The sequence below is a fragment of the Hetaerina americana genome, unplaced genomic scaffold, assembly GCF_022747635.1.
Source record: "Hetaerina americana unplaced genomic scaffold, ioHetAmer1.1.p SCAF_10, whole genome shotgun sequence".
Lineage (NCBI taxonomy): Eukaryota > Metazoa > Arthropoda > Insecta > Odonata > Calopterygidae > Hetaerina > Hetaerina americana.
The window spans coordinates 33,111,990-33,138,404 of record NW_027286070.1 but is presented as its reverse complement, the minus strand read 5'-3'; the positions used below and the strand labels follow the sequence as shown (position 1 = coordinate 33,138,404).

Below are 26,415 nucleotides of genomic sequence, written 5' to 3'. Positions count from 1 at the left end.
GAGAGAGAGAGAGAGCTTCGAAGCAGACTGATTTGCAAGCGCTGCGATGAGGTTAAGGATGTGCCCGCCTAGAGGAAAGGACGATGTGGAAGAAATGCAGGCACCGAGTAATAATTAATTTCCCACGAGGGCGTGAGGGAGAGGAATAGGGCGAAAGTCTTTGAAGGTATATATGGGGAGGGCGTAAGATGAGCAAATTTGGAAGTTAGTCCACTGGCAAGTTTTGAGACCCGCGATATTTTTGCCACCCGTTGGAGATGAGGAGATGGAAAGCTCTCAAGGCGGTCCGCAAGGCAGTGGTGCCGCCTACAGGCGGCGAAATGTACCAACCCACCGCGGACGGGAAATTATTGCGAGATACGCGGGAAAGGTGTCTCACTCTCCTTCCCGGGCGCCGCCCCCTCCGCTACTCGCCACTAGTTCCAAACCCTCCTCCCCGAACACCTCACTCCCCTGGGGCCCTGTGAGAGCAGAAGGGAAACCCTATCCGTCCGAACAGCGCATTAGTCTTGATGATGTTCACCTTCAAAGCTTTGCTTACGGCGCGGGAAGTGAAGAGCCTCGAGGCTTCGGAGAGCGAAGAGGGTGGGCTCGGTGTAAGAAGGAGGCATACGGGTAAAGAAGAAGCACCTACCGGTGTCTTTTTTACACAACCGTCCGGCATTTAATTTGAATTCCACAAAGATGTAACTTCTCTTTCAAATCCAAGCGCGAACTATTAAGGTAAAAATAATTGCCGTGACCGCCCATGGAGCGTTTAACAAAACAGTTGTTCTGATAATTGGGAGGAAAAAAAATCCTGCGAAGGTGAGAATTGGAAACATTCACTTTTATTTTCTTGGAACTCATTTGGCAAAAGAGTTGCGTAAGCACGATATCCCAATCCTTGACGGTGAAGGTTTATTCGATCCTAGCATGTATTTGCAGAGCAAAAACATCCAAGACGAGAGAGCAAAGCCATTTTTTATGCTTGACGCTTGAGGATATCAATTCCGCTGATAGCTCAAAGACGCTCAAGTCGTTAATAATATACCATCGTCATACGCGAACTTTTCAACCCACGCCTTCCTTAACAGCAGAAGCGTGGTGCCCGCAATTTTAATCGGAAATTATTGAGAGGTTATGAAGACGCAGTGATTCAACGCCGTCACTCCGTCTCTACCCTAACCGTTCCCTGGAGACTGGAAACTCTGTTAGCACACCTCAACATAGAAGATACGCAGTCGACGGGAACAGAAAATGATCGGAGGGGGATATAGTTCACCCAGTAAATTATTTACAACGCATAGAGGACTTAACTTATACGATCACGATGCCGAAAATGTTGAAATATTCTTTTTTTCTTGTAAGTCGACACTGTCCCTGCCCCGGCCCAGGTATTTAGTGTCCTAATGCAGAATCTTAAAAAGCGAGAAGCTTCCCATCACATTGAATTTAACGATACATTTCAGAATATAAAGAGACGATCTACATTTCAACCGAAGTCAATTATCCTATGAAATATGCCAATCTCTTCCTAACTTTATCGACGTATTTTGATAAATTTAATATGATTATTATTCCATTTTGATTCAAATAATAATACAACTCCTGCATTCCCTTAAAATGAAAGAATTATATGCTAAAGTTAAAGGTTTTATAGGCAAAGAATTGCAAACATATTGAATTAACATTATGTCTTTTTGAGTCAGGAGATAATACGAAAAAATAAATTTCCGCGAAAATAAAAAATTAATATTTCGTACATTAGACATTTTATTGAGAAACGATCGCATTCATCGTAGGGCAGGAAGGGAGACGTGTAATCTCTTCTCTCGGACTTGACTTTAATTGAAAACTGGTTAAATATGATAGCCGAAGTTATAAAACTCAACAACATAAAAGGAATAATGGTATAATGCACAATATACAGATATGGCAAATCTTGTGACTTTCGCTTCAATAAACCTTGAAATTAATGAAATTGTGCATAAATTAAAGAAAATAGTTCCTGTATTTGCTTCGCCAGAATTTATTATCAAAACTTTCTAACCAATCTACGTTATTTGTCACTCTAAAAACGAGAATTTTGGTTTGAGTGTGCGAGTATTATATCGTTTGAGTAAACGTTGTTTGCTTACAAGCCCGTCAGAGAACACGAGTCGGAGGGATTGAATGACGCCTATTCGCATGGGAATTGTGTGGCCAAAACGATGGATTTAATCTCCTACCCTGCTTGAGGCTACTGCGTCGCGCTATCTCCACTGCCAAAGGTACCGAGCACTGAAAGCAAATATAATTACAAAATTCAGGGAATGAAATCGGTCATAAAAAGCGACCATTTGAAAACTTCCCTCTCGTCTCTCGCACGTCTGCATGTCTTCGTGCGCCTTGAATTTAGGACTTCACGGGATCCGCCGCTTTACCAAGCTCACGTCAGCACGTCCGCCGAGCCCCTCTTCCAATGCCGCGCCCTCGCAGCAACAACCTTCTCCAAAGCACGCCCCAACCCCCATCCCGGGCGTCCTCTAACCCAGCTCGACGACGTCTCGCTCTCAGTGAGTAATCTCGCGGCTGATCGCAAACGACACTCTTTTATGTCTCGTCGTCCCGAGGGGTGAAACAATCGCTACTGGTGGGAGGGAGAGAAGAGGCGAGGTCCTCACCCTTTAACACAACCCCTCCTAACCCCTATCGCCCAACCCATTGGGACAACGGCTCACTCTCCTCCACCTCTCCCGCCGGCGGACGAGAGGGTTGGGGCGGGGAGGGGTGGGGGCCGAGGAGGCCGGTGGAAAATTCATTTAAACGGCACTCGGGATTCTATTACCCCCTTCACAAAGTTCACAATGGAAGTTTTTCCACCCGTCTCATCCGAGGGAAAGCTTTAATCTCCGGCGCACACATCGGAAGGGAGGAGAGATGGAGGAAGAGACTCTGTGCTCTTGTGAGATCCTGGACCCAAGGAGCGACCTCCTATCCCTATCTCGCCTTCCAGTTGAACCGGTGCACCATCACACCCACTCTCCCCTCCCTCCCCGATTTCCCCAACCCAAAACCTTGGCGTTCTTTCCAGCACGCCTTTCCCGCGCTTGTTCCGGGAAAGGGCGATGATTAAATCCTTAAAGCCAGGTTACTATGGGGCTGGCAATAGGGGGAATGAGGCTGTTTACCGGATTACGCGCGCGCTTTGCCAAACGTCGCATAATTTTCTGCATCGCTTGTGGCGCTCCGTAAGTTCGCACGCATCTTCGCTCACCATTGCCTCCTGCGTAAATGTACATCGCACGCCTTCCCGAACTTCCCCAAAGTCTACCGTCGCAATTGTGACCGTGCAATTTGCCAATGAAGTTCTCACCGCTATGGCTAGTGAGTTTGGCAAAATTTTCCACGCGCACGACATATTGCCAATAATAGTCACATCCAAATTTAGGATTTATCATGTTAATATGTCATGTAATATGTCAATCTGTGAATATTGGTAAAATTTAATGTTATAACTTGCGATACATGTCTTGCGATTTGGATAAACCTTTTAACTCCACGCGCATTACATATAACATAAATTTGTCAAGTAATTCCTTCAAATTTGATGGATAGGTCTGTTATTTCGACAGTCCATATGCAAAATTAGTATCGCAAGTGCTAAATTTAAGGCATAAGTTGGCATATTTTTTTAGAGCTTGAAGCAACAATTTAATGCGATATGCCGTTTTATATCAAACGCTTTAGGCGGTAATTGCCGATATCTCACTTCTCTCTTTAGTGATGGCATACGTTGTTGGCTGAATATGTATATCGACTGATAGATCCATTAATTGCTGATCTTACTGAATTTTAAAAGCAACAATCTAAATTAATTTTATCATTACCCCTAGTTGTAGAGTAAATTCGATACCGTATCCCACCTGAAAGGCTATTAAAATCAAATTGGGTATGAGGGATGAAGCCATTTCAAAATTCCATCGAAAACCTTGACAGTCCATTGAAGCGTTATTAAAATCTCTACAGGACGGTGAGTGCCAAGGAAATCATTTTCAGAGGAATGTTTATAGGCCGAGGGTATACAAAGTGAAATTCCTAGAATCAGGAACGATATAACGTGAAAAAGTATTACTGGGTGGCTTACAACTGCGCCAGGATTCACATACGCACAGACGTTGACAGATATTAGTCGAAAATTTAAACAATCCATAAAGATACAAATAATTCATTGTATGAGTGCATGTGCTAAAAAATAATTGTATTTTACTTTCCAAATCATGATTTAAATTTTCATAATCGGTCCTTAGTTTCCAACTGACCTGGATTAGGACACAGGTCATAATATTCATCTAAATTATTTTGCTTTTAATATATGTGATGTAATGTTTTAAACTTATGAATCGAAAATGGATGCTCTTCTGCTGCTGATTGAATTTATCATCTCTACATTGCTCTTATCAATGATATAACATTTATCATTTCCCGCATGTAAGTCCCATTCGCTTATACTCAAAATGTTAAATAGTCTTTACAGCCCCATTTAAAAATGCTTATTTTTCCACATTTCATGTATTGAAATTGGTAATAATTTTATTCGTATTATTAGTTTTTAAAATCTTTTTAGGTGTTCTATTCAACGTATTGTTTTACTCTTCAGTTAATTTTGCATTATAGTACTGTAAAATATTTTTTATTGATTTTCATACCGATTTTATCATTGTAAAATTTTTAATGCAAAGTAACTGTCATTGCTCAATTATTAACTTTCTCCAAAACATTATCCACCTGGAATAAAATCTTTCAGAAAAACGCATGAAATATGGCGTTCTCTGAACAGTTCGATGTTAACATATTACTAATTGTTCACTTCATTGTGATATGTTATCGCTTCATACATTTCTTATTTTCCTTTTTATGAAACGACCCTGACAAACTGGTTTTATAAAAACTGGCTAAACTTTCATGAAATATTCTTCATAATTACGAAAAAGGAAACTTGCATATTCAAGAATATATAGCACTTCTAATGTACATAACCAAAAAATAATTCAAAGTTAAATAAAATGAATACGAGAGTCGATTTCCTTCATTAGGATAAGGCAAATAGGAAAATTACGAAGGCTAGTTTCAATTCCGCAAAATCTAAAGTTTCTATATTACCATCAGCAATATAAAAGTAAAAAAGTAATTTTTTTCCAGTTGTTCAATATTACTATTTGGAGTCTTCAGAATACTAACAGATATATTATTAATTATAAACATTGGTATAGTTCAATATGGAGTAAATTAAATGAAAAGGTCGATTATCACGGTATTTTGTTTTGGTTAAAAGCCGAATGACAACGGTATACAAAATAACGTTGTACCCAGTCTTTTTAAGCCCGTTACAGCTAGTGTAACTTCAGCATAATCTGTGTTTGTCTATTAATTCAAAATCTTATAGTTATATCAGGTGTATCTCAGCTGTACGTAAAATAATGTGATTATTTGAAAAATATCCTTCATGGCATGGGATTCATATTTATGCATATATATATTTTGGTTTTTAATGTTGGTCTATTATAGCTCACCGTGATCATGAAAAAAGAAATTGAATTCATGAAAAAAATATTATATCAATAATATAACTTAGTAGGTATCACAACGGGCACTGCTCGGATTTTGAGGAAAAATATGACAATATTTCAGGAATGCTACAGAATGACACCAGATGGCAATTTTCGCCTATATGTTTCGTATTTTATGTACTTTAAAAAATTGAATTTTTTTTCGTCGAAGCAAAATTATGGTTAACCACTAAGAGACGAGCTAGGTGTAAAATTTTCAAAGAGAAGATAGCACTCAGGTTGATTTGGAAACACATGGTATCGTATTCTCCCCTAAAATCATGCGTCGCTTGTCGTCAGTCTCTTGCAAAGTTTTTTTATCATTGGTTTTTTGAGTCGATATTTTTCAAAAGGGAATTTTTCTTTTGGGCTTTTGCTATTTTATAAAGGCCAACTTTTATTTTTATATGCGCAATTTTTCTCTTTTAACCTGCGCGTTTTCCTTCAGGCTTACATAGTCAACACACTTAATCCATTCATGACGATGAACCTTCATGAATGTCCACACTTGCAGAATCTGGATGACATCGCCTGCTATGAAGTAATACCTTTAATTATAACACAGCGCATTAGAGAAAGAAAATAGAAATCTCGATTCTCTGAAGACCTAACGCTGCTTTTTGAAATTTCACCAAAGTTTTCTGCTTCGAGTTAAGAGTTGGTTTTTCAAAAATTCACCTCCACTTAGCGAAAAATTTTGCTTCATTACGCGGCAAAAGGTTTGGAGCGCTCGGAGCCGAAAAGTAAACGAACGCCCTCATTGGGACCCAAAGGATGCGTTATGCTAGCTTTCTCTCCTTTAGGCCGATTCGTGCTCCATATTTGTACTCAATTCTTTAAGCTTCTTATTACCTCATTCTTAAATCTTCAAGTCGTTAAGTTTTTGACAAACCTTCATTTTGCACTTTCTTCGAAAAAAAATTCCTTTCTCAAAGCACTTGGGAATATCAGAATATCGACAATATATCTAATGAATATATACGTGCTAGTAATCAACCTGAAGGTCTGTTTGGTAGTTGATGGTAGAATTCCCCCAGTTCAAAGCCCGACGGCGTGTGAAATTCACACATCAGGGTAGGTGGGCCAGTTCCTTTTTCTGACATGGTTTCCCGAGAAAATCTGGTACCCGAAAAATCACATAATTTGGGTGAATCTGCAGGTGCCCAGAAAGACTTGCCCGGCAATCGAACCTTGGCCCTCCGGTCCGTAGTTCAACACTCTACCCCTTGACTCCCACGGCCCATAATGTATAAATATATACATATCATTTGTATAAAACATTTGGATGGCGCAAAAGAACGCAACGATGAAACAGATAACACGCATAAGGACAAATTTAAGAAGGTTGAAGCTTTCAGCCTTCTCCAAGGCCTCCTTCAGGTCACAGTCTGACCTGTAGAAGGCCTCAGAAAGAACAAAAACTTAAAATTTTTGAAATGTGAGTGTAGAGTAGTAGTAGTGGTAGTTTTAGGGGAGGCGACCGACAGCTGAGATCGTTTGCGCCATTGGGAATGGACAGTAAAAGATGAAGGGTGGAAAGTAACCCGGCGTCGGTATTAGCCTACTCTTAACGAAAGGCGCCACGGGGTCCGCAGCTTAACGTCTCATCCAACTTGATGCTTGCTCACTCAAAGTCACCTCTACAAAGCACCAATAAATAGGGATCGAGATGCCACTGAAATATATAAGCTGCCACCGCGATTCGAACTCAGGCCCTTTGGATGGGAAGCCAGTACATTAGCCACCGCATCATCTCGATCCACTTGTAAGTGTCCTTTTAAATATTGTCTATCGTATTCTGTGCTCTATTGTGCAGTCCTAATGTTATATTGCTCTTGTGAGTGCAGGGGGTTGAGCGTTGAACTACTGACCGGAGGGCCCGGGTTCGATTCCCGGGCAAGCCTCTCTGGGCACCTGCAGCTCCACCCAAGCTATGTGTTTTTTTGAGTAGCAGATCTTCCTGGGAAACCATAACCGGCACAAGGAAAGGAATTGGCCCCACTACCCTGATGTGTGAATTTCACACGTCGTCGGGCTTAGTACTGGGTGAACTCTACCAACACCTAACAAACCGACCGTCGGGTTGATTACTGTGTTTATGGTTTATATATATATATATATATATATATATATATATATATATATATATATATATATATATATTTCATATTTATTTGATGGTATACATTTATTTGATATTTCTATAAGTTAGGAATCGGTAAAAAGGTCATTTAATGATGTGCTCGAGGATTAATATTAAGGCTAATGTCAATACTCGAAATAGACTAAGTGCTGCGCCTGTTGCATTACACTATAAATACGCAAATATTTTTATCCATCATCAGGTTTACTAATTTAACGCTGCACGTCCCCTTTATAAGATTGAATCTGCACAAAATGATAAAATTTCGTCACATCACGACAATAGCATTGCATAACGTTTCCCTACGGATAGAATTAATTATATGCAAACCTAGGCATTAAAATTAACCAAAACATAACTATTATCATGCTGATATATGCTCACTTACTGCGACGTTTTCTTTAAATTTCGAAGACTTAAATCGAAAATGCAATGCGGGAAGGCTCCATGGCTGAGGGAAGAAATTGTAATCCTCCCCTTCCCCCACTCCCTCTCGACTCTCCTGAGCAGCCATTATCCCCCTCCTCCAACCCGAGGGCGTTTGTTTAATGAGTTAAGGTGGCCGTTAGCTCGCGAAAAGGGGCGAGGAACGAGGCGACGAGAGAGAGAGAGAGCAATGGGATATGCTGAAGGGGCGCGGGAAGTTAGTGCGAGCACTGGCAAAGAGGGAGAAAGGGGTAGATGAGGGAGGGAGGCTTGCGTATTACGGGTTGCCCGAAGTGGGAAAGACTAAGGGGATGGAAAGAGGAAATGGAAAAGGCGGAGGTCTCTGGCGGAGGAAGGCTACCGAGTGGAAGAGTGTGTGTGGGTTTTGGTGTTGGCGCGAGGGGAGGAGATGGCCGTGGGGGTGTGGGGGTATGCCGCAAAGAGGCCCATTGTCATCAAGGAGCTCGTCTCCCCGTCTCTCTTGTTTGCCCTCATTCCACCCTCACACATACACACACACACACACGACACACACACACAATCTCTCCACCCCCACCCTCCTTCACCGTAGCACCCTCCACTTCGGCGCAACCTCACCCACCCCTGTCACTTTGTTTTCACATACGTCTTATCTCAGGTGCCTGGATCGTCCATTATTCCTCTTCTCGCCGCCCGCTACCTATTTTTCCACTCTCTCGTCTCACCCACTCTCCTCTTTTTCACCCATTTTAAATACAAGGGGCTGGAATTGAGAGGTGGGTATTCTGCTCCTCCCGAGCTAGGGACTGCTTCGTTGTTATATTGGGAGCTTGACTGAGTAAGTCGTGTCGAGTTTTTATCGAATGCTAAGCAAAGTCAAATTCCGAATTTGTATTTCTAGTTCTATAGATAGATTAGAAAGTGTTTTCTAAGAACTTAAGTGAGATTTTACAATTTTTATTATTCAACGGGATACCTCTCAGACTTTTTCATCCCGCTCATATCTAGAAATTTGTATTTCTACTGTGGTTCCTCGTATGTCATAGAGAAAAATACCACAGAGCATGACACAAAAATTTGTTCGTGTCTTCCCAGCAGAACCCCAACTATTACAATGAGGATGCCAAATGAAAGTCATTCAAGGTATATAAATTTTAAAATTCATGCATTACCATCGGGGAGCCTATTAGTATTTTTCCATTCATGTTTAACCACATGCCTTTATTTCCTCTCAGAATTTTTCCGTTTGATAAATTCACCATTTCCTAGATAAGTGAAGCTGAAAACCCTCATCACTTGGATTTTCTTCCTGTGGAAATGCTTTCTTATCCTAATAGGAACAGTACGTGATAGTTTATCGTAGGAGTTTGTCAATGGCAAGACAAAAGTTTTGTTTCTCTCAAAAGTATATCGGTCAATCCCTTCGAAAGAGCAGTTTAAACATTTGACGAAGAAAATATAAATAGGTAAAATGCATGATAGTTATATTATGCTCTCATAAAATGTATTGTCTTAATTCACTGTTAATAAACATATTATTACACTTTGTAACTACTCATAAAACGTCGTTCAAATGTCGATGAATATTCGAAAATGAAATATGATCCTTTGCCTCTTGAATGCAAGCAAAGGAAAAGGTTAATAGGATGTGATTACACTTAAGTTGTATCTAAGTTAAGCAATTCAACAGATTTTATGTAGGCTTTAAATATAACTCTTAAATTTAATCCCTGAAATAATTGGGCAACTTTAACAGATTATCAATATTTAGGAGTAGGTTATCTAGTGTTATAATGTTATAATATATAGCCGACTAATGTCCTAACTGAGTTGAAAATCATAACATTAGTCTCAAACTCCCAAACTAACATCCCTTTCTTAACAATTATCTAATAATAATGGCCAAAGTAAGAAATATTTAACATAAATTAACAGCAAAATTTTCCTCACTCAAAATTACTGAAAATTAGCAGTGTTTGAAATAATAGTAAATTTACTTTTCATGTACTTCTACTTAGGCTTAAAAATAAGTTTATTGTTTCAATAAGTTTATTGTCTTCATTATTACGCTATTCATTTCCCTTTGATGCATCACTTTCAAAACCTGTTCGGAATGATTTTCTCCAAATTCTTGCCATTGCAAATCAAATTTACCCCAAGTAGTACGCTTGCATTTAAATATATTTCATCTTATTATTGTTCAATTTTACCGATTCGCAATGAGACGGGTGAAAAAGTCGCCAAATGTAATGATTTCTATTTAAGGACGAATATTACCATTTGAAAATATTTTGCGATTTTTACCACATTGTTATTACCCGAATTAATTTTTCTGCAAGAAAAGAAATGTAAAATGAGTACCCAAATGAATAATCATTTAAAAAACCAAGCAAACAAACTATTGATTTAATTTCATATGAATAGCGTTTAATTTTTTTGTTTGGATTTTGTAGAAATTTTGCTTTCACTTTGTTCAAGCTAAAATATTAGCAACAGATATTTGCGTGAATGCGTCGTCCGTGAAAGAAAAAGAAACACAAACGCAAAAATAAATTCATGGAGATGATATTCAATGTTTACTTACTTTAGATAAGACTCGTTCTTTTTATAATTAAATATGCCTCTGATTATTTGCATAGCCTTCGTTTATTCTTTCTGGTCTAACCTCCATCCGGAATTTCCAAAATTTCAATTTTTTTCAAAACGTTTTTTACTAACAAATTATTTTATAAAGATTTATTTTAAATTCGTAATATCAAAGAGGAGTTAGCAATCCCCAGTTAATAAACTTGAACAGTTATTAGCGTGTGTATTTAATTTCTGAGACTTTTACATTTCCTATGCATTCAAATTCTTAATCTCTCAACTAGTGAAATCCTTCATTGCTGGAAAATATCGGAGTGAATTGAATTTTCAGTTATGTCTGCTAAACTAAAGCCAAGAAATAAAATAAGGAGTGTGATAGATATAAGTGGAGTGTAGCTCAATATTTTTATCACCAGTCAGAGAAAAACAATATTCCAGCAGAAATCTTGGAAATAATAATACATGTACCTAACGAAGTGCCAAATGCCATATTTTCCTCTCAGTATAATTTTAAATCCATATTTTTGTGGTTGACTATCCATGTTATGGTTATAAATTCGTTGAATTATATATCCCACAGTCATAAACCGAAGGTGAAATTGAAACCTTTTCAAATCATGTATGTCTTGCCAATAAATAGTATTTTGAATTCTGTAGATTAAATTTATGTAATTTGTACTGATATTAATATAAAACTTATTTTAATTTCTCTGCATGAAAAAGTGTATAACATCACGATTTAATCTTAATAAAAAGTTTGTAAACCTAACCCTAGTTATAGGTTTTGATAAGTTGGGTTAGAACTCAACAAATACGTACTGGTCCTAAAAAATCTCATGAAACTCACACATACTGTATATACTTAACAGGGGGATCAGTTCGTTTCCTTGTGCCACCCATGGTTTCTCGAAAAAATGCACATGGCTTTGGTGAACTGAGGGTACCCAGAGGCGTCCACGGGAATCGAACCCGCGAACTCCAATCAGAAGCCCATTTTTTACCCAGTGGACTACCATATCCCCGAGTAAGTAAATCACACATATATTAATAAATTTTTTTGTATCCTCATGGGTTTTCGAAAGGATTAGTTTTACCTGAACATTTATTGTTTGATATGATCTTCCATCGTTGACGAAGATGATATTCTTACGCTAAAGGTGCCGGTGTTGTTCGAAGTAATGCTTCATAATTCCTCGAGTTTCAATTGATTGGAACCCTTTGGCCTGATCTGAGAAAATGATCAATTAAATTAAAGATCAGTAAGTGTGGAACTATGTGACTGCAATAAACTGAATTCATTTATATGACCATGGTACGATGAAAGAGTGCTCCACTAGCAGAGAGTATTTCTCAATATCAGTTTGGTAGAACGCATAAAGGTAGAGATTGTGATTTTCCGTGGAACTTGTGGAATACGATACTGAAGACACGACAGCTTTTCTAATCAGTAAATGATACGATACAATACTTACAATATAACGTTCGAAGAAAGAATTCAAGACGTTGCGTTTCTACAGAAGTTGTATTTTATTCTTTCTTCGTGCGTTACAAACGGATTTGCACAAAGTATCGACCTCACCCATCTTTCAAACGTGCCAAATATGCATAGATAAAGGAATAAAAATATTGAAATGGACAAAAATAATATATAATAATAATGGAAAAAGAAAAGTGTGACAAATTCGCTATCAACGGTAGGCATTGGGGAATGCAGGGCTATTGAATAATGTTACCTTGAAGATAATCGGAAAGAATGCATAAATTTTTGTGCATATTGCCTGTTTATTCAATCTTGTATAGAATCGCATTTGTGGGATAGTTTGAAACTAAATGTAGATAAAAGTTGAGGTAATATGAAATACTTTCTTGTCTAATGCCTATTCATTGAAACTCAGTGTATTGAAAATACCCATAAGTTTATTTCAATGGAAGATCAAAATGCATTTGGAATATTTGTAAAATACAAAGAGTTTTTGAAATACTATACGTGAATAATCAATAAAAGGTGCAATAGGCGTCCAATCAATTTTCAAAACGTCTATTCTACATCTTTCCAAATACCCAGACATGACATTAGGAAGAAATTTGAAATGGAAAAGAAATTCGTTCAGAATTTGGAAAAAGGAATGCGATACATTTATCATCAATTACATTGAATATTCTAAAAATTGTAATTTAAAACAGACCATGGAAGCTTTGTCATAAAAACTTGTTTTTAAACGCATGCATTCACGTTATTATTAAAAAAATGCTTAGTTTCATGCTTAAAATCAATCTATGTAAAATATTAGCTGTTTCATTAGTCCAAAATAAAATTCATAGATGTATATCTTTCATGGATGAGTTGGTAGATAGTCTTATCGATTCATAGAAACATATGAGACACATTAGTATGACTCTGCTTCATCTATTTTTAAGGTTGTATTTATTATGAATATTTCATTCCTCACTATTTTGAAATTTATTGCTAAATATCTCAAAAATTCACTTCAGTGTTGATGAGCGTTTCATTTATAGAATGACTTTTGTCATTGGAATAATGTTTACAGTTTTTTATCAATTTTATTTTGCCTTAAAACGTTAAATGCATGTCTTTATCATGGCCCAAATCACAGGTACAGTATTATATTGTTTGACATAAAATATATCTTTGAGATAGCAAAAGTTAAGCGTTCCAATCAAGTGTTGCAAAAACTAGAGTTTGCTGTATTTTTTTAGATATTTTCCGCCTATTTAAAATTGCTACAATAAATCCTCCGTATTCCGCAAACGCTTGATATTGAATAGTTCATGAAGACAGACGAGCTTTGGAAACGTGTTTAGAGAATAGGTACAAGAACATTCTCAAAAAGAGAAAGAATGATATACAAAAAAAACTTAACTGATATGTCTAAATTATTTGACAAATAATGTTTTATGCAATGAAGCTGACAAATATTCGAGAAAAAGGTGTTTTTTCCTTGACCAGGGTGTGGACAAAATATTTAAAAAATATTTTCTAAGTAGTCCTAATTTTATATTCATTCCATAAAAAACTAATACCTGAGGTAAAATAATATAAGGTGTGCGTGAAGAGCTAAATTCAGACCATCGGTTAAGTGTGCGAATGATCGTAGATCGTATTGGCAATGATAAGATTACACTGTAGACCACTATCCCTAAACATTTGGCGGTAAGAAAGATTTGGGCTAAACTCTACCCGATGGTCTTGACGCAGACCAAGATCAGCGTTGAGTGTCTGCTTGCAGAGATCTTCTGCAACGGTATCGCGACGATTCCCTAACCCCGTTACAGTCCCCACCCGGCACCATCAGACTATTTCCCATTCACATAAGTTAAATCCTCCCTCAAAGGACCCCACCATTGGACCCTAAGGGCCGACAAAGAAGTTTTCAATTCATACCAGTGTGTGCCCGTGTTGGTTTTCATACCAGAGAGTGCACGCTTCATTTTTAAACAGGATGGTTAATTAATTTCATATAATTGTGCAAAAATCTTAAAACTTTTAATACCTTGACACGTACTGGTAAGTCTGGTTTCCTAAAATATTGCGGAAATGACCATCTCTAGTATTTCAAGCACCCAATTACTTAGTAAAACTATTCCAGCGCGTATCAGCATATACAATTTGGGTCATGAAACAGAAATAATGGTACAAAAAGGCATTTTATTTACTTTAATAACGTCAAAACATTAATTTTTTGATATTTTACTTTTATTTCTTTAAAACGCCCTTGATTTCTCTCGGACATTTTATTTCTGTGGCTGGAAATATTGGGAATGCATTTATAATTCTGAGTAAAACTATGCGCACTAAGTCTTAAATTCGCTCTTTTGAATTTTTGTTTGAAATTGCTAATGGTTCTCTTCAAAGTCCCTAATAAATGGGTGTTTGTAAATTACTATATCTAAAATTCAGGAGGACCCTTATATTTCAATTTCCGGATAGGGGATAAAATACAAGTCAGCTTTGCTTTATAATCTAAATATATTGTCTGAATATTGATGAAAAACTAAGATGAATAGGAGTATTCATTACGAGGATAGTCTATATCCGGTTTCAAATTGCAATTGAAATGGTCTACCATTTGACGGTTTTTGAATGGCTGGCACATATACTTTTCTTTTTAGACCCTCCAGTGCGGTATGATGACCCCAATATCTCCTCTTTTCATGTTCAAAGACTCGAGGAAAGGAAGATAGGAAGCCGGGCTTAATTATTCGTAATCGGTTTCCATAGCTGCAGGGATTAAGTTCATACGGACGTAGATTATTTTCCTTCATTAAAAGGTCCCTGAGATTACTCTTCGGACGGGGTTATTTTCAGAAACTTCTGGATGACCCCAATCATGCTAAGTGCCGTATTTTACCACGAAGAATCCTGACGGACTGTATTACTTGCCATTTTAACCTCTGCTTTACTCTCAACCCCATCTAGAACAAATTATATAGTATGTCATAAATACACTTCTTTGTAGGTCTTCTGTGACGCGGAAAGCTTCACGAAATATGATTCCGAGTACATGTATAGTATTCTCATGGGGTCTAGACATTGCCAAGTACAATCTAGTAACAAAACAAGAGAAATCAGCAAGACTGAGTAATCATTATTAAAATAAAAATATATTTTGACAAAAAAGTACTCTTCGTAAGATATGTAATCGTAGGGTGGATATGAATCTATATCATGATATTTCTATGAAATGGCATCGTGGTATCCTTAACTTTTTTCATTTGGACCGTCTCCTTACAGTCATCCTGCCATCTCCGCCTGCGATCTCCATCAAAATTGAATTAAGATATAGTAAATATATTTTTATAGATAGTTAAGTACAAAACTCCCGGCAGACGAAGGTATGAAAAACTACAATTATTGCGTATAAAAAATTTAAAATAGTTTTCTAAAATTATTGAGACATGTTTTCGTTAAAATTCGGGAAAATATACGTAAAATCTTAAGGCGTCGCGTGCGATCAAATTATGTGCTAGGGAATCTGTACTTTATCTAAAACAGAAATACCATCACGAGTGTATAATGCAGCGTGATACAAAACCAGGAAAATGATTATTCACACAAAGAATCATCTTACTGCGCATTTTGCCTAAATACCAGGGGAAGAAATTTTAACGGAATTTTATATTGTCGCGGAATATGTTATTAGGGACGGATCATACCGATTTTCAAAGCATTCTTTTAAGCCAGAATGTCGCTTTGATGGTTTCTAAGTCGTATAAATTGGTTTAAGGAGGCTCGAAAGAGTGGGAAGAAGAGAATTTGGGATGAGGCAAATAGTTATTTGTTGCTCGCGACCCAAATTGACATTATATGGTAGTTGTGAAATACTGAAACACTGCGGAGTTACTCTAATGGCAAGATAATGTGAGAGCATTTGTTGCACGAACTAAAAGTTACTGCTAGAGGTACAAAAAATACAGTTTCCAATGAAAAAACCACAGATACAGTCTATTGCCATAATTAAAAAAAATTCCATGAAAAAAATATGGGCATTGTCGTGTGTTAATATAATGGGCAGACATGCCGGCAGAGCGATAAATTAGAAGGATATAGTAGACCTAATATATGTACATGTATCAATAAATAAATAAATAAATAAATATATATATATATATATATATATATAATAAATTTATAAACATATATATATATCACACATACATGCATACGTGTATGTGCGCGCGCGTATGCATAAAAGGTCTATTACGAGTGTACCTCGCATTCGTATCCTCCTAATTTATCGTCCTGCCGACGTTTATAGGATTCTGTAACTCTCAATGAACTACTGCTTTGTTTCATCACAACCTGATCATAATGGATGTAATAAATTTTCACTATGGGAAAAGATGCATCAAATGCAATATATTTGTTGTGAAGCATTACTACAAGGTTAATCACAATGCAATATTGGAGGAAAATTCTTTCTAACAGATATTGGTATCAAAACTTCCAGGTCTAATTGGAAGAGTATAAGATTTACTTTATTATATTGACATCATATTCAATCAAATATCCCATGATATTTAACAATATTTGAAAAATGCGAAGTAATCTTCATCCACTTAAGGTTTTAAAATGGAAATTACTGGTAAGTTCTTCATAAATGTCAGCGTTTGGCTATACTACCGGAAATGTATTATCCAATCAATATATGTGCAATATGATTACCTCGTAGTTTACTACTTCAAATAAATAATGAATTTTAACGCATTTATTTGGGTCATTAATATTAAATCCTTGATGTATTTCAAATGTTAAATAGATTGAATTGTTAGAAATTAGCTGAAGTGACAGACAGCACTAAAAGTAAATGACATTTTATATCGATTTGCTTCGAAAAATATAAGAAACGAAGGTCCATGAAGTAGTTAAGTCTGATCCATTTTTTTAAATTTTCATTTCTAGCTATATTTTTCTGGTTCATTGTCCTCTTTTTCTTGATCACGCCAACAGTCTCAAAGAGCGGGTCTTACGGTAACGGATGATATTTGCCGGCAATTGCTAAAGCAGCTTGTATGCCGACAGTTTCTGCTACCGCCAACTTACAAATTTTATCTAAATTAAATGCCACATTCACATGCTAAAGCATCAAAAACAGTATGTCTGGAATATGGGGGAAGGTTTTGAAATTATTTTGGCAATATCCTCATTTTTTAGCACTTACTTTGTCAGGTAGCGTATCTGCTTCTAGGATCTCCAGGGTGCTCTTTTTCAGATTGTTCTGAATTTAATTGCATTGATAACCAAAACATATTTAATGAAATCATATAAAATTTAGTAATCTGATGCCTTTAATAGCTTGAATGATTTATTTTCATTTCTCGAAATTAATTATAATCAGAGAAAAAGTGAAAATGTAGAGTGAAGAGTGTTCTTAATAAAACTGACGCAATCCACGAATTTTAGTCTATGACTTACGTACTGTAATGCATAATTATCAGGTCTACATTGTGATCTCTTTCTTACTAAAACTGATGTAATCGAGGTACCATAATCTATGCCTTATAGCACTCAAGATGCTGCGGGGGGCTGCGGGGTGCAACGTACAGCTAGTGTGCGGCCGAACATTGACCGGAGTTGCTTAATTTAGAAGAGGGTTAAGCGTTTCCTTCCACTTTTCGAGTATCCAAAAAATTCATTATTATAACAAAATGTTTTATTGTATCAAGTAAAATAATGGTACTCATATATATATATATATATATATATATATATATATATATATATATATATATATATTCAGTTTCCAGAGACGAAAATAGTAAAAGATGACTACGATTACAGCTGGGTTGAAAATGATTATTGACTTGATTTATCACACTTTTTCTGTTTCCTAATCCCAGGAAACTCGTACACTAAGGTTTAAGGCGTTGTGAATACACCTCCTTAGTCTCAATTACGTTTATAAAGGGCGTTTACCATAGGAACTTCCGAGAAATAAATATTTACCACGCCCACTCGTAGGAACTGTACATTTAGTTTTAAATATCTTGCGTTTAATGTTATATTTGAGGGTAGTCATGAAATTTTCAGTGGAATAAAAAAATATTGGTACTTTATGGAGTCCACAATTTTTATCAATTCGTAATACCTAATTTTGAATCTCCAAAATTTCAGAGCCCCATTATATTTAAGTAAAATGTTTAACTAACTTTTGTTGGTCGTTTCGTTCTCCACTGAATTACATGTTAAAACCGGCAACCCGAGAGGTTACTTTCTTGGTTTACATTTTTTTTATTGTTTTTAGGTAAAAATATTTCAATTACATGTATCAGAACATATTTTTCACGCCCTATCATGTTATTCACATTATATTGAGCTTCATGTTCTCCAGAGGATAACTAATTGTTTTAATTGGGTTGGATCCTACTTTTTCAATGAAAATTTTATTAATAGCATGCTTTAATAATTTTTTGTCTTAAAATATGACTCTATTATTTCGTAAATACGCTACTTTGGGCATTTGCATGCAAACCAACTTGTGAATCTATAAGCTTTCCTCAATTCCCCACACGATAATTCCTAATCGAACGACAACTCATCTTATTGGACTCTTTTGTCTCGTCTGAATATGGTCATTCAATGAATTTTTAAAAGTTTTAATCCACCGTAAAAAATTCTTCTCTATGAATGAGATACGTTTTCAGATTCGATGAAAACGACCACGTAATGAGGAAGTTTGAATTAGGGCGCCACGTCTTGAAAAAATTGATATATTTTTTGCAGCGTCTCTTATTATTGAAGTACCTACGATCGTTTTGAGGCACGATATGCAGTCAGCATTCTATATACATGATATTGGAGTCACACATGCCCATGAGTTGTCCTGCTCTTGGAACCCGAGTGTGGGGACGAAGCGCGGAGAGGAATAGCAACACTGGACGAGCGAGGGATGCTGTCCATTCGTGTTTTTTTCTGTTGCTAGTAATCATGTCCCTGGATGTAAATGTTGGAAACGAGACTTAATATACGTTCGAAAACAGAATATCAAGGATTAACTATTAAATAAAAATACATTGAATACACGTCTCTAAAAAATCAAACCCGCAACAGTAGGCCACTTCAGAAATCATTCGAGGGAGAAACTTTTAGCAGGAGGTAGAAGCGTGACGGAACATGTTCCTCTAAGAGAACAACATGGACAGTTTAATTGATAGAAGCGGAAAAATGTTTGTCTACTATATTTTAAATCTAAACTTCGCCTTCAAATCTTTATAGATTATTTGGAAAAATTACTTTCTTAAGTATAAATGCTCTCATATCACACATAAAAATCCCCTTGCTCATTTAAAATTCTTCATTCAACAAAATATGTAATAAGGAAAGTTCCAAAAGTATTAATGATATATATATATATATATATATATATATATATATATATATATATATATATATATATAACATTTGGACGGCTCAATAGAACACACAAATAAAATAGATAACACGTAAAAAATACATTCCAAAACGTTAAAGCTTTCGGCGTTCTCTGAGGCCTTCTTCAGATCAGACTCAATTTATGCCCGTAAGTTCTCTTGTGCCGTCCAAATGTTATGCTGCTCTCGTGAGTGCTCCTACATAATCGATACAAGTATATCGATCTTGTATATATAGATATCTATATTAATATAAATATGAACATTATATGCCAGATAATGCTAAAGATATTTGTATTTTTATTGCTATTTTTTCATTTTTATTTAAGAAATTATTCATTTATTTTGATAAAAACGACGGATGAACAATATGAATTTACGGCATAAACACGGATGGATTTACCAACTATACACCATGAATATAATTTTAAGGGTTTTAAGCTAATGAATGGTAGTTTTTATTTTAAAATGCCGATAATAACGCATAATGCACAGCTAACAGTATTTCGTTAAAGATAAAATTAGAGAATTCTACCTACGCAATAATGAACCAAAATTATGGCAAAGTCAATAGCATTGAATTCAAAAAGTTTGGTTAACCAACAAGGACCGCGAAAATGCTTTTTACTGGGGAAAATGAATAATGCTCAAACAATTTAAATGCAGTTAACGTCTATTTCAACGAGCTTGTCAGCAATTATGTGTCATTACTAGATTAATTTTTAATGCAAATGTTATACCATCAAATTTGAGTGAAGCAGATATCATCTAGAAAAGTTGTATTTAATTGGCAATCATGCGGTTATTGGCGAGGATAGAATTCTGTTTCCCGTAATTTTAATGAAATCGTATTCATCATAAACACAGTAATCAACCCAAAGGTCGGTTGTGTAGATGAATGTTGAGTCCATCCAAAACTAAGCCCCGCGGTGTGTGAAATTGACACATTAGGGTAAGAGGTCAGTTCCTTTACCCGAGCCGTCTAGTTTCCCAAAAAGTTTTGGTACCCGAAAATCACAAAGCTTCGGTGGAGTTGAGGGTGCCCAGAGAGGCTTGCCAGGGGATCGATCCCGGACCCTAGGGTCATTATTTCAACGCTTTACCCCTGGCTAACCGCTCCCCAAACACTTTGTTAAAATCAACAAAATCTTTTCATGTGGATAATAAAAATAAACTGAAAAAAGTAAAATTACGATTCAACTAGTTCTTAATGCAGTCCAAAACTTTAATATATCCGTAGTTCATCCCTACTTAAGTTTTTTCAATAAAATGAAAGTATCAACCAAAAAATATAATTTTCATCGGTAGAATATCGTTTCATTTGTCAGAATATTTTGGATAGGATTAATATAATATAGGATTAATTTGAAATCGATGCCACTGTTTGAAGTGGGACAGGCTTTATCACGCAATTTCCGGAAATAAATTTCCCAGTAGTTATCAATTTATGCGGCTCGAAAGCGGCGGAGAAAAAAGGTACAATGCACTCACCGCTGGCGCCGAATAAGAAGAGCGTAGCTAGGATACTCCCGGCAACGGTCCCACAGCCAGCTGTCCGGTTTCGGCTGAGCCGCCCGATGCTAGGGGGTCCCGAGCCAGCACCTCGAACGCGGAGCACGCGGTCGTCGACGGCTTCCATCTTCGGGTCAATCCACGAATAAGGAGAGATCTCCTTAACGTCGAGCCGAGGAATTCCAAGAGTCGTGATGGAGCACTCGAACCCTCCCTCCGGAGATTTTTTTCGTTCGGAACAAGTTCTTAATTCCTCGAGATCCCTGCTCCGCAAAGGCGCTCCGTTTATTGTGCTCCCTTCAAGCGAGTGAAAGGGTATTTGAGAGCAAGGTAAGCGCACTCCCCACCCAGTCGGGTTGGCACGACGTTTTGGTGTTGTCTTCTGCTCGACTGTAGATCGGAGAAGTTCGAAGGGAGAGACCCACCTTGGTAACTTTTCCTCGAGATAAGACGGGATTTCTTTTATTCGATCAAAGAAATATATGTCGCACAACGAAGATCTCTAAAAACTTATGTTTTTAGTAGGGTCAGTTCGCTTTTTTCGGTGGGATCTAAATCAGTTTCAGCTGGATCTTCCTAAACGTAGATGTATTTATGAAAGTTATGATTTTGAAGTCGGGTGATATCTTTTAAAACTGTATATCCACTTTCAAGTACTGCTCGGCAATTCTAAGTTATACTCCTGGCATGCTAAATATACTTTTTACAACTTCCCCAAGTAGCATTTATCTCTTTTTCAACTACACCTCCATCTCTAAAAGTTATTTCTTATCGATGTTGAATAATTATATTTTAATTAGCTACGAGTCAATAGGAAACAGATTCTATTACGACGACATAAATGAAGCAAGAAAATAAGTAAATTCAGCAAAAAGTTCATGGAACAGCAGACTAAATATTTGGCATGGCAGGGAGTCGATTTCCGCGACCTTTTCTCTAAAACGTGCTTACATCAATTTTTCAATCAACCTGTGTTTCGAAGAGCACGGTCTGAATGAACGCTTTCATTTAGTGAAGAGAAAGGGAAAGGCCTATTAATCGGAGCACCTCATTTCTGGCCGAAGAATTTCCGCGCAAATGCCGGGGAGAGGGGCGGGGGGGGGGCGGGAGGAGAACTATCGGGAGCGATGAAAAAATTAAATCCCGGCTGCTCTCCCGAAGGCCATCAAGACGAATCGAAGGGAAAATATATCGCCTCGCGGAACAAAAAGAAAGCGAATGACGAGCGATAAATTGCGATCTTAAAAATAATCGGTTATTCCCCCTCCTCGAATGCACTCGAAGAGGGTTTTGCTTTTCGCCGGGGCGAAATGGTCCTCCTCGAAGCGGCACCACTCTCACTGGCGTGTGTAAATGACCGTGTGTTTGTATGTGTATGTGTGTGTATATGAGATCCCCTTGCTCGGTGGTCTGGCGGAGGGAGATTGAGATGGGCAGATAGGTGGGGTGGGTGGGGTATCAGCGATGGATACCGCTCTCCTCTTAAGCTTTCCCGTCCTTGCGTATCGCTTCTGAGGTCAGTTGCAGGGGAGAGAAAGGGAGCGTTAACGGGTCCCGCGACTGCATCCGAAGTGACCGAACACCACACGTTCCCGCCTTCGACTGAGGACTCGGATAACTCGCAGCTTCCATCCCCGGAGAGATGTGCCCCCCCCCCCCCCGCCCTCTTCCTCCCTACCTCCCCACCCTCCTGCCCCGCCCCTTCCTGCCTCTCCCCCTCACCCCGTGTCTCTCCCTCCTCTGTCGCCCCTCTCCGCTGGCACTCGGGAGACATATCTACGCACATGCGCGAAGGGGAGATGGGTTCTCTTTGCCGCGCCTCCCACCACCTCAAAACTCTTTCCCCCTAGCATTCAGGCGGGAGACCCCCAGCCGTATAGACTCCCCATTTTCCCTAAACCCCCTTCCCCCTGCTTTCCGCCTTCCCCGCCAACCGATCACCGTCAACCCGCCCTTAGCCTCTTCCGACACGATCCCCATCCCCTAAGACTCCCTCCAGAAAACCGACCCTTTTTCTCACCTCCCCCAATCCTCACGCCTCCCACTTCGCTGCTTTTCCACTCCGCCCCCACCCTCCCACTTCTTCCTGCATTGTCTCCTTCGACCACGTCCGGAAGCCGCCAAATGTTTCGCTTTTCCGCCTTTCTCTCTTCGCTCCGTATTATATAATTTTTTCTGTCCTTTTTTTTGCACCTCTCGGAGGGTTTTTTCTTTTAAATTGGCGACCGACTCGCATTTTTTTTTTGTTTTTCACCTTTCGAGAGGTCGGGGTAATTTTCCGAGTTCGCGAGGACGACACCGAGCCTTCGGGAAGGATACTCGGGGGATGGCTTGGGTCCTCGCAAGCACTCTCTCCTTTCTTATCCTTCCCCCAACTCGATTTCCGCCTCCTTATCCTAGAGTCTTGTCGGTGAACATACATATAAGGCTGGCTGGATGCATTCTCTCTAACGACAGTCTAATATTCACGAACAGTATCCAAACAATGTCCGCCGTTGCATTAAAGATGCATGTTTCTTTTAACAAATAGCGGAAAATAGAAATCTAAAATGTTTCACAATTCCCATGTAAACGAGAATAGCTCTCGGTTACGTGAAGACGCGCATTGTTAGATTTAAAATATTGGGGTAGCAGTAAAGCTACAGTTTTTCTTGCTACTCGATAAATGACGAGCAAAATAGTGACGTTTGAATCAACAGTGGAAGATACGTATAAAGAGTTGGAATAAAAGCCGTTTAAGGATAAATTTATCATTCACTGATATACGGCGACGGAATAGGAGAGCGCAAAAGTACAAGTGTGTATGATATTAAATTTGTATTATGGTTGTTTTTTGTTTTACTCATTTGTTTTTGTGGGACTTTTTGTTTTTTTTGCTCAAACTAATTTTATAGATACAATGCAAATTTCCTCCATCATTTTATTGCTGATTTTATAGGAGGAAAAACGCCTTTGGCGCCTTGTAGAAGTTTAATTTTTTATTCTCTCACACCGCAATCAGCAACGAAAACTTGGGAATATAGTTTGTTTGATCGAGCCTTGGAATAAATATTTGCCTCCACGTAGAACTCATAATTATGACAGCATCAAATGTTGGAAGTATATTTTTAACCATACAAAAAAATATAACCGAATTCAATGGATACAATTTTTGTGATGAATATCGTTACTTGGTATTGATATGCTGGGATAAAGTGGTTCATGGGTGAATGGTTTGTAATGACTATAATTATAATCACGAGACCTTCTGGAAAATCATGCTTCTTTTGTTATAATTTCAATTAAATCTAAGATATCGCTATGAAAACTATGACTGCTGAATACTTTGAATTTCCTCTTAAGTATATGTCAATGATTTTCCTGAGTATTCACCATTTTTGTCATAATACAGACATTAACATCTAACCATCTTATCTCCGGTGTTCCGTCCTATAGATGAAGGTATCGGGCGCCTTCACGCTGCATCAGTGATGCACATTTACTTGTACCCTCACATCGTTAGAAAAACAGTGCGCCCATGCGTGTTCCTTTAGTTGTAGAAAAAGGAAATTCTAGCAAGGTTTGAGGTCCGGGCCGCCCGTTGCGTTCGGTAAACTCTCGTGAAGCTCGTGGAATCTGCAATTCATCCTCCTTTGTTCAACTCATGTGAGCGAATATTGCCATCGTGAAGAATCGAGTCTTTATCGGATTTCGGTTCTATTACAGGTCAGAAGTCAGGATAATATGATGAACTAGCTCAATTGAAATCCCAACCATTGATGCTATGTCCTTTAGTTGGAAATTTGATTACAACGAATCAGTTCATTCGTGCGCGCTTGTCAAAGGGCATCTGTTTTTTAAATGGGCCACCTGGCCTGGGTTAGCTAATCATTTATGTTCATCCCGTCTAATATACCACCTTCCAGAATTCTTCCCCACCATACACGGGGTAGACAGGCCATATATGATTAAGAGTTTCTGATGTCAAGCAAAATGCTGGTGCATGCAAAGTGTATAAACTTTCGCAAAACCATTGGCAGTCATCATCTATTATTAGATTAGACAAACAAGAGTTCACCAGATTCGGAGTCTAGGCTAAACATCGTCATAGGTTAATGGATAAACTGCCTCTTAGCCTGTAATTTCCTTATCAAGTTAGATCTTTATTACTTTATTAAAAGAAAAAAGCACTACATTGACGAATATTTTGAGGGTAATTACCGATTAGAAGTACAACGTATTTTAGACGATTTTTGGAATTTATTTTTTCGTTAGGTCCTAAAGTCCTTCTATTTCACTCAAATCTCTTTTATATTACAATGTTTACTTCCCCAGCAGCTCATAGTTACAACCCCATTTAAGCTATTCCAAACTTCTATTATATCCTAAAATTTTTCCTCTCTATTTGCTGCTTATCCCTCCAAAATTCTCACTTTTATTTGACCTAGAATATTCGAAAACCTAGATATATTCTCTCCGTTCACATTTTCTGTCTCCTTAAAATATTCCCCCGACACCTTCTCCTATGCAATCACAACGCTTATCTTCTACGTTCAGTTAATGCTATCCCTCTTAAGGCATAACTGTAAAAACTTCCAAAGTACGGTCACCATCTTTGATCAGAGAGCAAACACCGGAGTCATATCAGGCTATGTTAGATACGAATCTTAAAAAAAAAATCCTTTTAAATTGTTACTCTGCAGATAATACGTTTTTACAACGGTGAAAATTGATGGATTCCGACGTAACTTCATGGAATCGATTCATATTGGAAATGAAAAATAGTAACTTTGTGATTCCATTTTTTTCAGTGGAATCACAAATTTTTTCAGTGAAATGAAAAAGATACTATTTTTCATTTCCAATGATAAAAATGTTTTAGAAACCTAGGTATTTGAGAGTGCCCTCTGATTTATTTGCACTCTCATTATCTATTTGCGAAAGAGTCTAATAATGCTTTGAGCCTCGATTTAAGTGAATATCAATGGGAAAAAATAATATTATTAATCAAGTAAGAGCGTAAGCATGATCATGAAAATATTTTAACTGGGATTTGCTACTAGACAAGGACGATCGAAAAGAATTAAATTTCGTGTTTTTTGTACTTTTAACCTACATTTGAAATATTTCATTTACTAAAATAATACATGGGGAACATTTTTATTATTTAGGCGTTCACCACATGAATAAGGATGTTAAATTAGCATATCTGTTGTAATCTCTAACTGAATTGGCAGGATTCATCGATGAAATTTGAAGTGTTGAACGCAAACGTCAATTAATATTCTTTTTAACCTTGCGCATATTGCAACTTTTCATATTTTCCTAATC

General features: G+C 37.5%; 1 protein-coding gene across 1 annotated transcript in view; it reads right to left on the bottom strand.

Moving 5' to 3' along the window:
• LOC139700045 (uncharacterized) overlaps positions 1-22,695 on the bottom strand; it is a 64,293-nt gene extending 41,598 nt beyond the window's left edge. Inside the window, exon 1 of the mRNA XM_071598506.1 lies at positions 21,085-22,695. Coding sequence (XP_071454607.1) covers positions 21,085-21,232 — 148 coding nt within the window. The 5' untranslated portion in view covers positions 21,233-22,695. The remainder of the gene's footprint in view (positions 1-21,084) is intronic.
• Positions 22,696-26,415: the final 3,720 nt, after the last annotated feature.